This window comes from Chlamydotis macqueenii, chromosome 22 (assembly GCF_036417535.1).
Source record: "Chlamydotis macqueenii isolate bChlMac1 chromosome 22, bChlMac1.mat, whole genome shotgun sequence".
NCBI lineage: Eukaryota > Metazoa > Chordata > Aves > Otidiformes > Otididae > Chlamydotis > Chlamydotis macqueenii.
The window spans coordinates 2171413-2184758 of NC_141577.1; the positions used below are offsets into that span (position 1 = coordinate 2171413).

The 13346-nt window shown below is 45.2% G+C and overlaps 1 protein-coding gene across 1 annotated transcript in view; it reads right to left on the reverse strand.

The window, feature by feature from the left end:
• The window catches only part of CSMD2 (CUB and Sushi multiple domains 2), a 288643-nt gene that overhangs the window by 160394 nt on the left and 114903 nt on the right, over nucleotides 1-13346 (reverse strand). Inside the window, exon 6 of the mRNA XM_086764833.1 lies at nucleotides 3920-4032. Within this exon, the coding sequence (XP_086620959.1) occupies nucleotides 3920-4032 (113 nt within the window). The remainder of the gene's footprint in view (nucleotides 1-3919; nucleotides 4033-13346) is intronic.

Consider the following 13346-nt stretch of genomic DNA (forward strand, 5'->3'; position numbering starts at 1 on the left):
CCTCACCAGGGCACGCTGACCGCTGAACTGCGGCAGCCTCCACCGATTTCACAGGGCTGCTGAATGCCCCCAAGCACAGACACAATCGGCACGGAGAGTTCGTGGCTTCAACACGTCTGGGCCTCGCACACAATTGCAATTGTTTATAAAGGACACACTTAAAGGCTTGTCCATATTCATCCCTGCCTTCCAGAACCCGTAAGACACGGCCCCACTCCACATTTGTGACTAATGGAAAGCCTAGCTCCAAAACAGCCAACGGTAATGAGAACAAGCAGCAGCAACCAAGCATTCATTACTAAGGACCAATCCTGAAACACAGAGACCAAACTGCATTACCCGTGAAGTATACACTCCCCTAATTGCATCATGTCTCTTTCAACAATAATTGATAAAGAGAGATAACTATAATACTCTCGTCTTAATCCTTCATTTTGTTTGCGACATGGAGACATAATGATGAAAGTCAAGCTTTATAAATTACTCAATTAGATTAGAACAAGTCAGAATACAATATCACTTGCTTTAAAAAAAAAAAAAACCCAAACCAATTCTCCTACTCTATGCCCTCAAAAATCTGGTACATGAAAGTCTATTTTGTTTATAAGCTCAAATGTGGAACAGTACTACAAAGGCCAGTGTCAGGATAATTGGATGAACAGAACTTGCTCTGTTTTCTGGAAGGTTTTGCTGCTCACACGTATCCAATAGATCTAATGGAATACTCAGCGTCCTGTCAAACTTGAAAGCTGACATTACAAAGCTTTTCCAGCAAGCAGGCTGCCAGTGGTGTTTCTTTTAAACAGTTTCATGTTGCTCTAAATGAGAATTTAAGGAGACATTTATTTATTTTTGCTTTGAAAAATAGCATCTCAGCAAAAAAATCTATTCTGTGAACCTCTGCTCCCCTTGCTGAGAGATTGCTATTAGATACAGGCTTGCCTGAACCTCTTCTCTCCTGCTGCAGTGTTCTGGGATCATCGGGGACACCATGGCAGGTTGCTCACAGGGATTCTTACTCAGGTTGGAGATGAAAAGAAACACCTTCCCTCAAACGAAAACCATTTTCAAATTCCTCTACGTTTGCACAGCATCCAGCACAACGAGGCCCTCACCTCACTCACGCCCTCCATTAGCCAAGTCCACGCACCGGCTCCTTCGGACTCAGAGCCTGCCACCAGCACCCGAATGTTCCCGTCTCTGTCTCCAGATTGCCCAGGAGACCCAACAGGTTCCACAGCATGAACTACAAACCCTTCGCAGCCCAAAGGTGGAATCCAAGATGAAGACTGGCAGATCTGTCAAAAATTAAGCACATATGCTTAAAAGCCATTTCTGTGGTGCCGTGCGTGCAAGGGACAGCTCGTCAGACCGTTATCAAAGGCGACAGGTCTGCTGGTGCCCTGCACTGCTTACGGGCTCAAACTCGCCCACATTCATCTTTCTACCCAAGGGCAGAGGACAGAAGGGGAGGGGAACGGGGCGAGGAGATCAATAAAAGATGCAATTATTTGTTGGCAACAATCAGCTAAAAAGCAACTGGCGATCCAAGGTATGCAATAAAATGTGGAGAGATGGACTACAGCAGGCAGAGCATTATTTCGATCTGTTCAGCATCACTTGAAATTCCGCAGCTTTTTCATGACCTCACTTACAGCACCTTATCGCTACGCTGACAGAGGGGACGGTGGGGACACCTGGCTGCGCTGGCACATGTCTCAAGTAAGGCATTTCTGGCTTATTTTCTTACCACCTGCAGGTACACAGCACCTTTTGGGGAAGGCAGGCAGGAGTGGGAGGAAGGAAGATCAATGCACCAATCTCTCTACAGTCCCATTTATTTGCTTTTACAGGGTGTAGGGAAAATACAAGAATGCAAGATTCACCTTACGTCAAAGGGAAAAGGAAAAATATTTTCACTCCCTCGGAAGGGAACACATTTATTGTATTCAACAAAGCCTGTATACAGGCTGATTATATCTAACCTTGCTCCCACATTCATAAAGAGATTTCTAAATTAGCGATGGATTAGAAAGAGCTGAACAGAACATACAAAGACAGTGTTCTGCTAAAACTAAGTATCAACGTTAAATAAACTGGAACGGAAATTATTTTCTTATAGATTATCAGCAAAGCCAGATACTGTCTCAGTGGACACAGGATGTTAATAAATGATGTATATACACGTCTTCAGAAAACAGACAACAAATTAAATTCATCCTAACCCTCTCTTCCTTCTCCTGGACAGTCCTGGGGTTTGCTTCATCTTTGCTGCTGGAAAACACATTTTAGTTGCTCTACTTGATATGCCATTACATATCCTATTTTGTATATATTTATCATCATTAAAATACTTCTGTTCAAACATGGTTATGTTCCTAGGACAAGGGTTACGCTGTGTTTTCTGAAGTTGCATGGGTATCTCTAACGTTCTACAGTCACACATTACACTGACTGCAAACATCCCGTCTTTACACCCGGGTGCTGGTTTGGTTTTTGTTTATGTATTGAAGGCTTCCCTAACAGAGAGAAAGAACCTGACAAACTCCACAAAAACCAGCAAATGTGCAAGGAACGAAGTGTCAGACTTCCTTTGCCAGCTAGACAGAGGTCCTGCCTCAGTGCCGTTTCAAGAGCTCATTTTTAAGTTCATCTTCTCACCACTCAACACACAAAAGCCCCGTTCATTATACCTAACAAAACAGCTCCCAAGGAGTGTGCTAGATTAGAACCTCCTGACATTTATCTAATCAGAGGAAATTACAATATTAATCTTTACTTTTTATTTAAGAAAAAGGGATGATTCAGACAGGTGTTTTAATAGAAAGGAGCAATCATGACAGCAAAGGAAAATGTCACACCAAAAGCCATCGCTGCATACAGCCACTGTGTTACACAAAAAACAAAGGGTTTTTTCTTATAGTTTAAAGTGATTTGCATGTTAAAGGAAAGCAATCGATGTCAGATAACAATGGTGATTCTTAAAGTAAAGCCCACGTTGAGGCCACGACAACACTGCTACGACTAACCAAACAGGGAACAAACACAGGGCAAGCCCGCAGATTCACTGGAGGAAACTCCTCTCCACTTCAGCTTGCTCCTGTCAGTCCAGGGCTACCGTACTTTTTCTCAAAGCCCTGTTTCTTCCTTTTGAGGAAAGCTGCTGAGCAACACAAACCTCTGGGGGTGGATGAGGAGCTGGATGTCATCCCTGCTTCATTTTCCCTCTCCCTGAGCCTGTCCCCAGAGCCGGCTGCCTGAAGCAGTGCTTCACCACCGCACCCACACAGCCCTTCAAAGTCCGCAGAGAGAATGGTGTCAGCAGTTCTAAGGAACACCCTCAAACCCACCTGTTTTGGTGACCATTTGGTCCCAAACAGGCCACACAATTGCAGTTTGCTGTGGTTGCCTACAAACCTCAGAACACAACAGGCTCTTTTCTCTGCTTTACTCTGCGACAAAGTACTTCCTCTCCCTCAGCATCTTCAGGTCCCGATCCTGAACTCCATCCTTCTAGGGATGACCAGTAAACATGCAACAGTTCACACCTCATTCCAAGCGGGTTCAGTGACCTCTCACTTGAGCTGAGTGTAAATGCAGACGCGGTCTCTGTGGAACTCCAGCCCACCCTCCTCCTGCACCCTGTATCACCACATCCCACACAGCGCCTTCTGCAAAACTGCAGGTAAAGAGACATCTACTAACGAAGCACACTGTGCAAACGAACTTTCCTGTAGCTCTCAAGGGTTTGTCCTCCCAACAACTGCCAACAGTAGCTCTCCACACAACAAGGCCTGGACACCCAATTAGAATTAACAGGATACAGAAGAATCATGCAGGAAGTTAACCGTATGTTCCTAGAAAAACCAAGTTTGGCTAAACGCTCAGTGAACAGTGAGACTGGGCAGTAGGCATTTACCTTGATACTGGGCACTGAACCCCTTCTGCCTGTGGTTGCCATCTGACGTGAAGTGAAGCCGCAGCCAATTTTTACTGCTGATAACCGGGGCAGGCAAATTCATTCCAGTAAACCTGCAAGAAATCAACCAAGAACAGCCAAACGTTACTATGATTTTGAATCATACCCCAAATACCTGTATTTCCAGATAATCTCCTCCTACACGAACACAGGAAATTCTGAATGAGCACCATACGCTCAGAGAAAGCGCCTCGTACACCCCACGGTTGCATTCCTTCACTTGTCTTCCCACTGATGGGTACACATGTGTAACTAGAGGGCTTTCCATCCCTTCCTTCCAAGGCAAAGGGTACGAGGGGCTGAGCTGCATACTCGCAATGTCCGTGGTACCAGACAGGTGACACCAGTCCAGCTGGACAGCCTAGAGGCGCCAGTCTTCTCCCGCACCACAAAGAAAGAGTGGAAGGTACAGATGAACTTGAGAAGCTCTGCATGCTTCCCCAGAGTAACGGAGCCTCATAGCTCTGACATCTTCCATACCTTATAGATATCACACAGAAATAACAAAATCATCTCAGCGGACACACTACAACCTTACATACTAAGGTATGCAAGATGAGCTCGACCCCCAAGCTCATTCAGTTTCTGTCTTCATATCTGGTTAATGCTGCTAAAAAAGGTATGTTTAACTGAGGAAGAGAAAGTACTGCAAGAACAATTTTCTTTTACTGGAAAGAAACAGCGAGAAGCAATGATTTATGATCTGTCCCAACCTGAAGAAGATTACAGCCATCAAACACGAGGTGGAAAGCTCCACAGCCCATTAGTAGTCCTTCAGCAACTGTTCTCTCCGTACTTCTCTATACTTTTTTTTTTTTTAAATAAAGTATTATGCTGCTTGCTTTATTAAACTCCAGATCATAATTCTCAGCTGAGCTGTCACATGCCAAGTCTCAATCTGGAACAATGTTTACCTAAGTCACAGCACTCTGAATTGAGGTATATCATGGTAAGGAGACCACCACTACTGTGGCAAAAGCTATTACAGAATCCTATTATTGTTAATAAAAGCTCGTTTAATTTTTCAATCGTAGACTGTCAGTTATTTAAAAATAATTGGCATTCCGATACCTATGGTTTTTAGATGAAGGTAAAAGGATTCTGAAAATCTCTGCCATTCCAAAGGATACATCATATTTTATTACTGCACATTTTCAACAGCAGAACTGAGAGCCTCAGAAATATTTTAAGAAGTCCTTAACTAAACACCTCCAAAGGTGAACTTACCTTTTCCTAAAGCAAACAGTAGGGAGCCAAGATGACTCTTGGCAGCTTATTTATGAATGTTACACGAACCGCAATGTGATCCTGCTCCACTTGTTAATGAAGCGGCAGGGTGATTACGCTGCATAACTAATGCATCTCTGCCACCTACAGCACAGACTCCAAGCCTCGTATCATCCTGTGGCTGAATCTGGCATAATTACAAAGCATGACTGAAAACATCCTTTACACTATAAAATCGTTTAAGGTTGTTCCTGATCATTTCTCTATTGATTATTTTCACCTCAATTTTGCGGACCCTTTTGAATTACAAGGTATTATAAAAATGGATTCTATATGGCATTCTGCCATCCTTGGATAACTCGGAGACAGCTGAACCAATTGAATGTGAAACTTTTTCAAATAACAGTTCAAACACACATATTTTGGACTGAGATCAAACGCAGGATGCTTAAAACCGATTCTGAGAAAGTTCCTATAGCTGGTTGTTATGACAACATGTTTAAACTTAATACTCTTGCCCCCGAAGGCTATTTTACTGTGCGTTCTGAATCAAGTCGAACTTCTCCTAAACGATCTTCAGGTATGCAGAGCTAAATTTCACTTTCATAACTGCACAGAGCCAAGTAATTCAATTGCCTGATATAAGAACTAGAGAACAATAACCTGCCTGAACGAGGCAGAATTTCACTCTCCTGTCCCCCAGTCCCATTTTTTAAAATACGCATATCCTTGGATTCAGTAGCTTACAGATTGGTAACCAACTCACATATACACTTCATTTTAGGGACGTGAATAGTCCACTATTAACTTCCAAGGATCCAGCATACATGCAGTGCTCGAATTCTACTTGAGGAGTGAATTAACACTTTGGAAATCAATTAGAAAAATTAATGGATTGCACTTCTTGCTGCCTTAGCAATAGCATAAATAATTACCGAAGGCAAAAGCAGGAGTAGAGAAAAACAATCAATCATAACCGCGGTGCTTTGCATCCACTTTGCACAGCTATAAAGAAATACAGAAGATTTAGGGTGAAGGAAAATGGTTCCCTGAATTTCCTGTATGGAAATTTTCATCAGCACCGTATGTCATTTGCTTAAGACATTGACAGCTTTTTGAAAGGACTAAATCAGCCAAGAAATCTCTATCAGGTCCTCATTTCCATATCCACCACGGCTCAGACTCCCAGCACACACGGAGCGCATCCTCTGGGGCTCTAATCTAACAGGCTCCCTTGTTTCCCCTTCTATCTCCCTACTCCTTTTCTTCCTGCAGTTCGGCAGCGCGCGGTGGACACCAGTTTTGGTATTTGGAGCCAGTTTAGAGCCCAGTCCTGCAGGCCATTGGCACCCAACTCGGATGTTGCTCTGAAACAAGAGCTAAGACAGCGGCGGCAGCAGCAAAGAGGAGCAGGCTGCTTCCTTTCCACACCCCCCAGGTAAACCAGAGCGTCCCAGCAGCAGAGCACTGCTGCGCATCAGGAATCCCAACGGAATCACCGGGAGAAGCACACGGAAACGCACCACGCGACATGTGGAAGCATGGGGTTTGGAGTGGTTTTTAAGAAAAAAAAAAAAAAATTGATTCCAGTTAATAGAATTAGTTCAGGAAAACAAAGGTCTTCTTAATTAGCTTAATTGCTTGCAGAGACGTAACCTCAGGCTCTGTATCTGCACTGAGCCCCCAGCCCTCACACACTCCAAGGAGGGAAATCTGTACACAGTGGTAAAGGAATATTTAATCTGGGAACACTGCTGTTCCCCCAGCCCCACGGCAGCTGTAAACTGACACACACGAAGCATCTAATGGAGAAAAAAGCCAACTGTACTTTCTTCACTGCTGAAGGTGGGAACAGGCTAGAAGGTGCACGCTTCAGTCCCAAAGCTGCACCTTCTGCTCCACGGGACTCCGCCAGCAGCCAGGCCACCTCACACCACCGAAAAGAGAGCATCCCTGTCTTCCAGTTCCTCACCCCCAGCTTTTCACCATAAGGCTCTCACAGGTTTAAAATAACCATTAGGAAGCATTAATGGTTAATTGATAATGGAATATTTAATTACAGATAAACACAGTTGAACTGAAGCAGCTGCATGGTCTTCGAATGCAAACGCCCTGGCTGCTGCTGCTGAATCCCAAATGAAACGGGAAGGATGCTCAGCAGGCAAGAGCCAACAGCAGCCACAAAAACCAGAGAAACACCCCAAATCTCCTGCAGGAACTCCCCCCGCCCTGTCTGTGCGTGGGGGTAATGCCAGGCAGCACCAATTATCACCGCTAAACCCGCGGGCGGGCTGACAGCAGCCCGAGACAGAGCGGCAGATGATGAACCTGCGACGGGCTCCCGGAGAGGACGCTGACTGCGCTGAGACGCAGCGCGCAGCACTCGTACCGCCAGCTTCTCAAGGTCACATTATTTTTCTTTATAAACCCAACGCTGCCTTGCTGTCTTCTAGACAAGGGAGGAGCTACATTAGAGAGATTTAGAAATGCACAGAGCTAATTAAAACAAGCCGAAATGCCATTCCACATTCCCAGCATGCTTGTGTACTACATCATGTGCCCTGAATTTTCAACACCTACCATCAGCCCAATAAATGACTGAATTTCTAATAGTCCAGTGAGTCATGTACATAAAAGCCCTTCTCTTTTGGACCTCTGCCACTTTATTTTTCAATATTCCAGACTTTTCTTTTTTTTTTTTTTTTAATATCATCAACTTGCCAAACTTTTCAAGTCTCTGAGCGTCCATTCCCCCCAGCCCCCTGCTTGCCACCATCACCAGGAGATATGAATCACTTCATTAAATATTCAGCTTCCTGAATACGGCAAAGCGTTAACGGAAATCTTACGCTTTGGAATGACTAAGTAGCAATGTAAGAACTTCAAAATTAAAATCAATAATCCTTACTCACTGATGGGAATTTGGTACCCATTTTATATTAAGCATCTTCTTAAACCTGCAGTCACATGAAGAAAGAGTCAAACTGAGCTTCCACCAAAAATTCAGTTTCCAAAGCTTTGCCTTTTTGAGTCTGGAAGCAACCAGAGAGGATGCTGAGGCCAGGAAGGTTGCGTGAGAAACAGCTTTTTTTAGCTTTTTACATCGTGGTCCTTTGCGACAGAGACATCAAACCTAGGCTTCAGCACAGGTGCGGGGAGCTTTGAGGACAGCAGGCTCCTGGCTCCCCACGGCCATTTCCACAGGCAAGCACTCCAGAAAAACGGAAGAGCGAGCTTCTGTCCTGCTCTTCTCTGAAGAAAGAGAAATCACGCTGCTTGAGGGGCAGCAGGGTCATTTCGTGGTTGACGGGGGTCAGTGGACCAGTTTATTTACTCACGTTTGTGATCAGGATGCAAGTTCCAGCTCTGTGCTGTAGCAACGTGGCACAGAGGACTACCTTAGGAGAGGTCCAGCATGCACAAAAGATGAACTCACATTTTGATCGCAAGTTTTAAAAGAGCTAGAGAGAAACAGGAGCGTGCCAGGCACTTTTTGTTGTTTCCAAGCGGATTTATGCCACGGAAGCAGGCCCGGTGCACTACAAAAAGGCTTCCTCTTCTCCTGTACCAGGAACCAGACTTACCTTTCTGTCCTTCTTAACTTCCAGGAAACCCACCCAAGAACCCAAAACCCCCCAGACACTCAGCTATAACTCCCAACACGTTCCTTAACCAGTTGTTTCCCCCGCCAGCAGCCGGTGCCAGTCCGCTGTCCTTGCTCTGTCAGAAGGACCTGCAGCGTTTGCAGAACTTCGCTCTGAAGCCCCACTCAGTCCCCAGGCCACCCCACCCTGAACGCTGCCTGCAGCGTTCCCCGGGCCTGAGAAAAATGCATCTCTTAAGCAACTGGTTTTATCTCAGACGCTTTCCAATATTGTTTTTAACCAGAGTACCACGGTGTTTTATTCTTAAGCGAAATTGAAGCCTCCACGCTAAACAGAGCTCCTCCAACTCCTTTATTGCATAACGCAGAAAGGTTAATGGTATCAAAACTCCTCTTTCAGCAAAAGCAGTGAAGTGTGGTGTTCTCAACTAAACTATTTCTTTACTTCTTTTCTTGCTCTTGTATTTCACATTGGATTTAGGCGTTAAATATTTATACCATTCACTCAGGCATTCCTCCCTTGGCACAATTAGTATTACTGTACATGGATGGCTCTGATTAATCTGCATTCACGGATCATTATCTATTTACAATCCCAATTCCTGCTTTAATTTGGTTCTACATGGAAAGAAAGAAAGAAAAAAAACATATCAATAAAATGTCAGAAAGCGAGCTAGAAGCCCTAGAATAGAGGCAGGAGATATTTGCAGACAGAAGATCCAATTCTAACCACCCTGAAATTTGATTAGCGTGAATTTGATCGCAGTACCACTTAAAGAATCCAAACACAACGAGCAGTTCATTGTATGGATGCTCTAAAACCGACTGCAGGAGAGTGTGGAGTCGAAGGTCGCAACTGACGGTAAGAACTCGACTTGAAATCGCATTATGTCAAGTGCGCTACTTGGAGATAATGGATTTGAATTTGAGCATAAACTTAAAGTTACGCACGTGCCCTGGTGCTGTACAGAACCAGGTTGTAGTCAAACACCAGCTTCAGCGATCCCAAATAGAAAAAGACGAAGGCAAAAGAAAAAGACAGAAGCCCCACTGGGGCTGCTTTAAAAAAAAAAAAACAAAAAAAAACAAAAAAAAAAAAAACAAAAAACATCTTCTGGTTTATCTTTTAACAGAGAGCAAGCCGAGCCTCAGAGATTACACTTAACAAGGTCACATCAATACTAGTTCTAGTTCAGGATAGGGAGCTATGCTCTGAGCTTTTAAGATTCAGAAAAGACTTTTCTGAGAGGACATTAATAACTGGCTCCTCCGAGACCCCCGTGGGATGCTGCCTCAGCAATGGCTTGTGTCAGACAGAGCAACCGGCAGCCTGCGAAGGGCTGAATCCAGTTTGACAGGCTCCACACCTCCCCATTCCGCAGTACGTGCACTCCCAAACCTCTGCATCTCACAGACCCCCGCAATTCACGCCTCCAGCTGTTGAGGAGCCCACCCCAGCACAGCTGAGAGACTTCTTGGGGACCGCAGCGACCAGAGCGCGTGCTGCACGCGCCGCATGTCCCCCTCCCTTCCGCTTCGCCAACTGCGCTTCCCCTTGCGCAAGGGCTATCACGGATTTCCAAGTGTTGCGTTTTCCAACAGCCTCATAACTTGAATAAAGATTTTTTTACCTGTCAGGGGACCTGCGCTGTATGGGCACGTCTAAGCACAAGCACTTGCAAGAAAACCGCAGCACTGTAGTGCTGCTGGTGCTGTACCAAAAAGGACGCCAAGAGCAGCCTTTCTCTGTCTCCAACACCGCACCAGGCTTTTCAGGTCCCAGCTAGAATTTCTCAGCAGCAGAGCACAAGGCAACTCTTCATTTCATCTCTCTCTTCGCATCCCCTTGGCACATGCACATCTGTAACCACAGGCCTGCTGATAACACTAACACCAGCTAGCCAGGCACTGGGTCCTCCTGGTGTCCCCCACACAAAAATCTAGAGAGAACAACCCTTCTGGTGCCAGACCTTCCCAGAGCACAGCTTCACCACCTCCTGCCGCAGCTGTATTTCAAGACTAACCCAAAACAAGACCTACTTGAGCCAACGTGGCTATGGGGAAGAAGGAGGCAGCAAGGTTTCGGCAGATAAAGCAGTCACAGAAAGCTTAACGCTGCCTGACAGGCACAGTCAATAGCAGATTTAAGAAGAGCATGCACTCCTGGAGCTTTCACAGAACAAGAGACCACCATGCACAGACTGCAGATGCTCGGTTTCACCAGAGCCGCTCAGGGCACAGAGGTGACGCCAGCCCAAGCCCCCACGGCCCCAGCGCCGCTTTGCGGCTCTGCCACACCAGCCTTGGCAGAGACTCCCCTCTCCTCACAGCCCTTATTTCACCGACACGTTCTGACTACTCAGAGATTAATTTTCCTTTCAGTACAACGAGGGGACATATTGCAGCAGCTCTTTATATCTCTGTATTATTACTCACTTCACCTGTATTTTTAACTTTTCATCCAAACCTCTACTCAAATTATCATGAGAGCTGTACCATTAATTCTGAACATCTTATTTCAGCGTGTCTACTCTCTTAAACAAAGTATACTTAAGCACCTCTAGACCTCATTTTTTCAGTCACAAGAGACATCCCATCACAATGGACGAGAAAAATGAATAATTAGATCAAGTTATTGTTCCTTGATAAACGCTGTGGGGATGGAAAGAACACACCCGCATCCTAAGCCTGTTTCAGAAGCACAGCTACACAAGCCAAGAAGATGCTCAGAAAACGCAGCGAGATCAGCTTCCCAGATCACATCGCTCCTTTGCGAGCATCAGCACGTTGACACGTAAATCCCTAGGGACCCCTGGCTATGGAACGCCCTGTAAAAAAAAGCAGTTCGTAAACACTGAAAATGAGCTTCTTTGATTAGTCAGGCTCATGTCTTGTCATCAAATGAAGTACTTATCACCTCAGAGGAGGGCCTTCAAAGTCCTTTCCACCATCAGCACGTTTGAGACCCGCAGCGGGGCTCACGGGCCATCTTAACCCCAGGGATAGATTTTAACAGAGTTTTCTGCAAGAGACTCAGTACTCTCCTCCTTGTCCAAAAGGAACTAAAGCTTGCTTCAGAGGACAGGTTATTTCAGAACTGAAACTTCTCGGCACTTTCAGACATACCACAACCCTACAACTCCAGCAAAGCCGGTGGTACCAGACCAGCTCACGGTGATTGGAAATGACAGAGTATGAGATCTGCCCAGAATCGATGCTGTCCAGGAAACACCGCCGTTACTGGCTCAGGACTGCAGTACTAAAACAAGAGAATCCTTCTGATTTGGGTTTCACCTCACTCAGTTCCTAGATGCAGCTGAAGGGTAAATCCCTTTCCTGACGTAACCAGGTCACAGAACTTCTGACCCCAAACCCTCTGCCACCTTCTCTTCTCTCAGTGGACCCACACTGATCTTTCAAAAACAGAGCTCGGCCTTAGCTCTCAGAACAAATCACCCCAAAACCCTCCCGTCACAGCAATACCAGCGATACTCACATTTGCTCCTTCCAACTGCTGGCGCCGCAAAGGAAATCCGATTAGTTTATCACTCACAGTGTGCCCGCTCTGTTTTCATTTTTTTTTTTGCATTCCATTGAAAGATGAAAGTGTTTCCACGCAGCAGCAAAACTTCAGTCACTGACATCAACTTTAATTACTGCCTGCTCCCAGAGAAATTTGCTGGCTAAAACAAAATCGATACTTTTTTTTCAGGAACGTTTACACTGAAGCTCTTAATTCTTCATTTTTTTTAAATGACATTTCTCCAGCTCATCTTTAAAGGAGTGTAAACCAAATCCTCGGCTGATTCGAGGCGATGTAGCTCCAGTGGAGACAAAGCCAAACCAATTTACACTGCACAGGGGATGTGAGAACCTAATTTGCCTGCTGTTTTCCTAAACTATGAAATGTTTCCAAATTATTTCAGTCTCTCATTAGTCCGGATTCTCTTGGATCTCTATGCTAGATTAATTATGGTCACTTTAACGAAAGAAGTGATTCACTAGTCCACAGGCATTTCTGAAGCTGTCACAACGGAGCAATTCAACAGGTAAGATGGGCTCTGAGGAATCCTTATTAAATTCAGTTATTTATGCACATGCCCACCCACTACAGATAACTGTTTCTTACATTTAATACCTATAGACAGAGTATCACATACATATACACACATGTGAGTATATGCAGCTCATCCTGCAAAATACTTTGTTTTCAAGGCACTACTAGAATAGAGATTTTTCACGTTTAGAGTAAAATCCGCTTCAACCTGACAGCACAACTTCACATGCCACTTGCTGTGGCAATAAACAAAATGCAGATGGTGCATAAAGGTAAAGCACTCGAGTTGGCCACAAACAGAAAGCTAGCCTTCAGCAACAAGGACATGGACCAGTTGGAGAGGGTCCAGAGGAGGCCACGAAGATGATCAGAGGCTGGAGCAGCTCTGCTGTGAGGCCAGGCTGAGAGAGCTGGGGCTGTTCAGCCTGGAGAAGAGGAGGCTCCGGGGAGACCTGAGCACAGTCTTCCAGTGCCTAAAG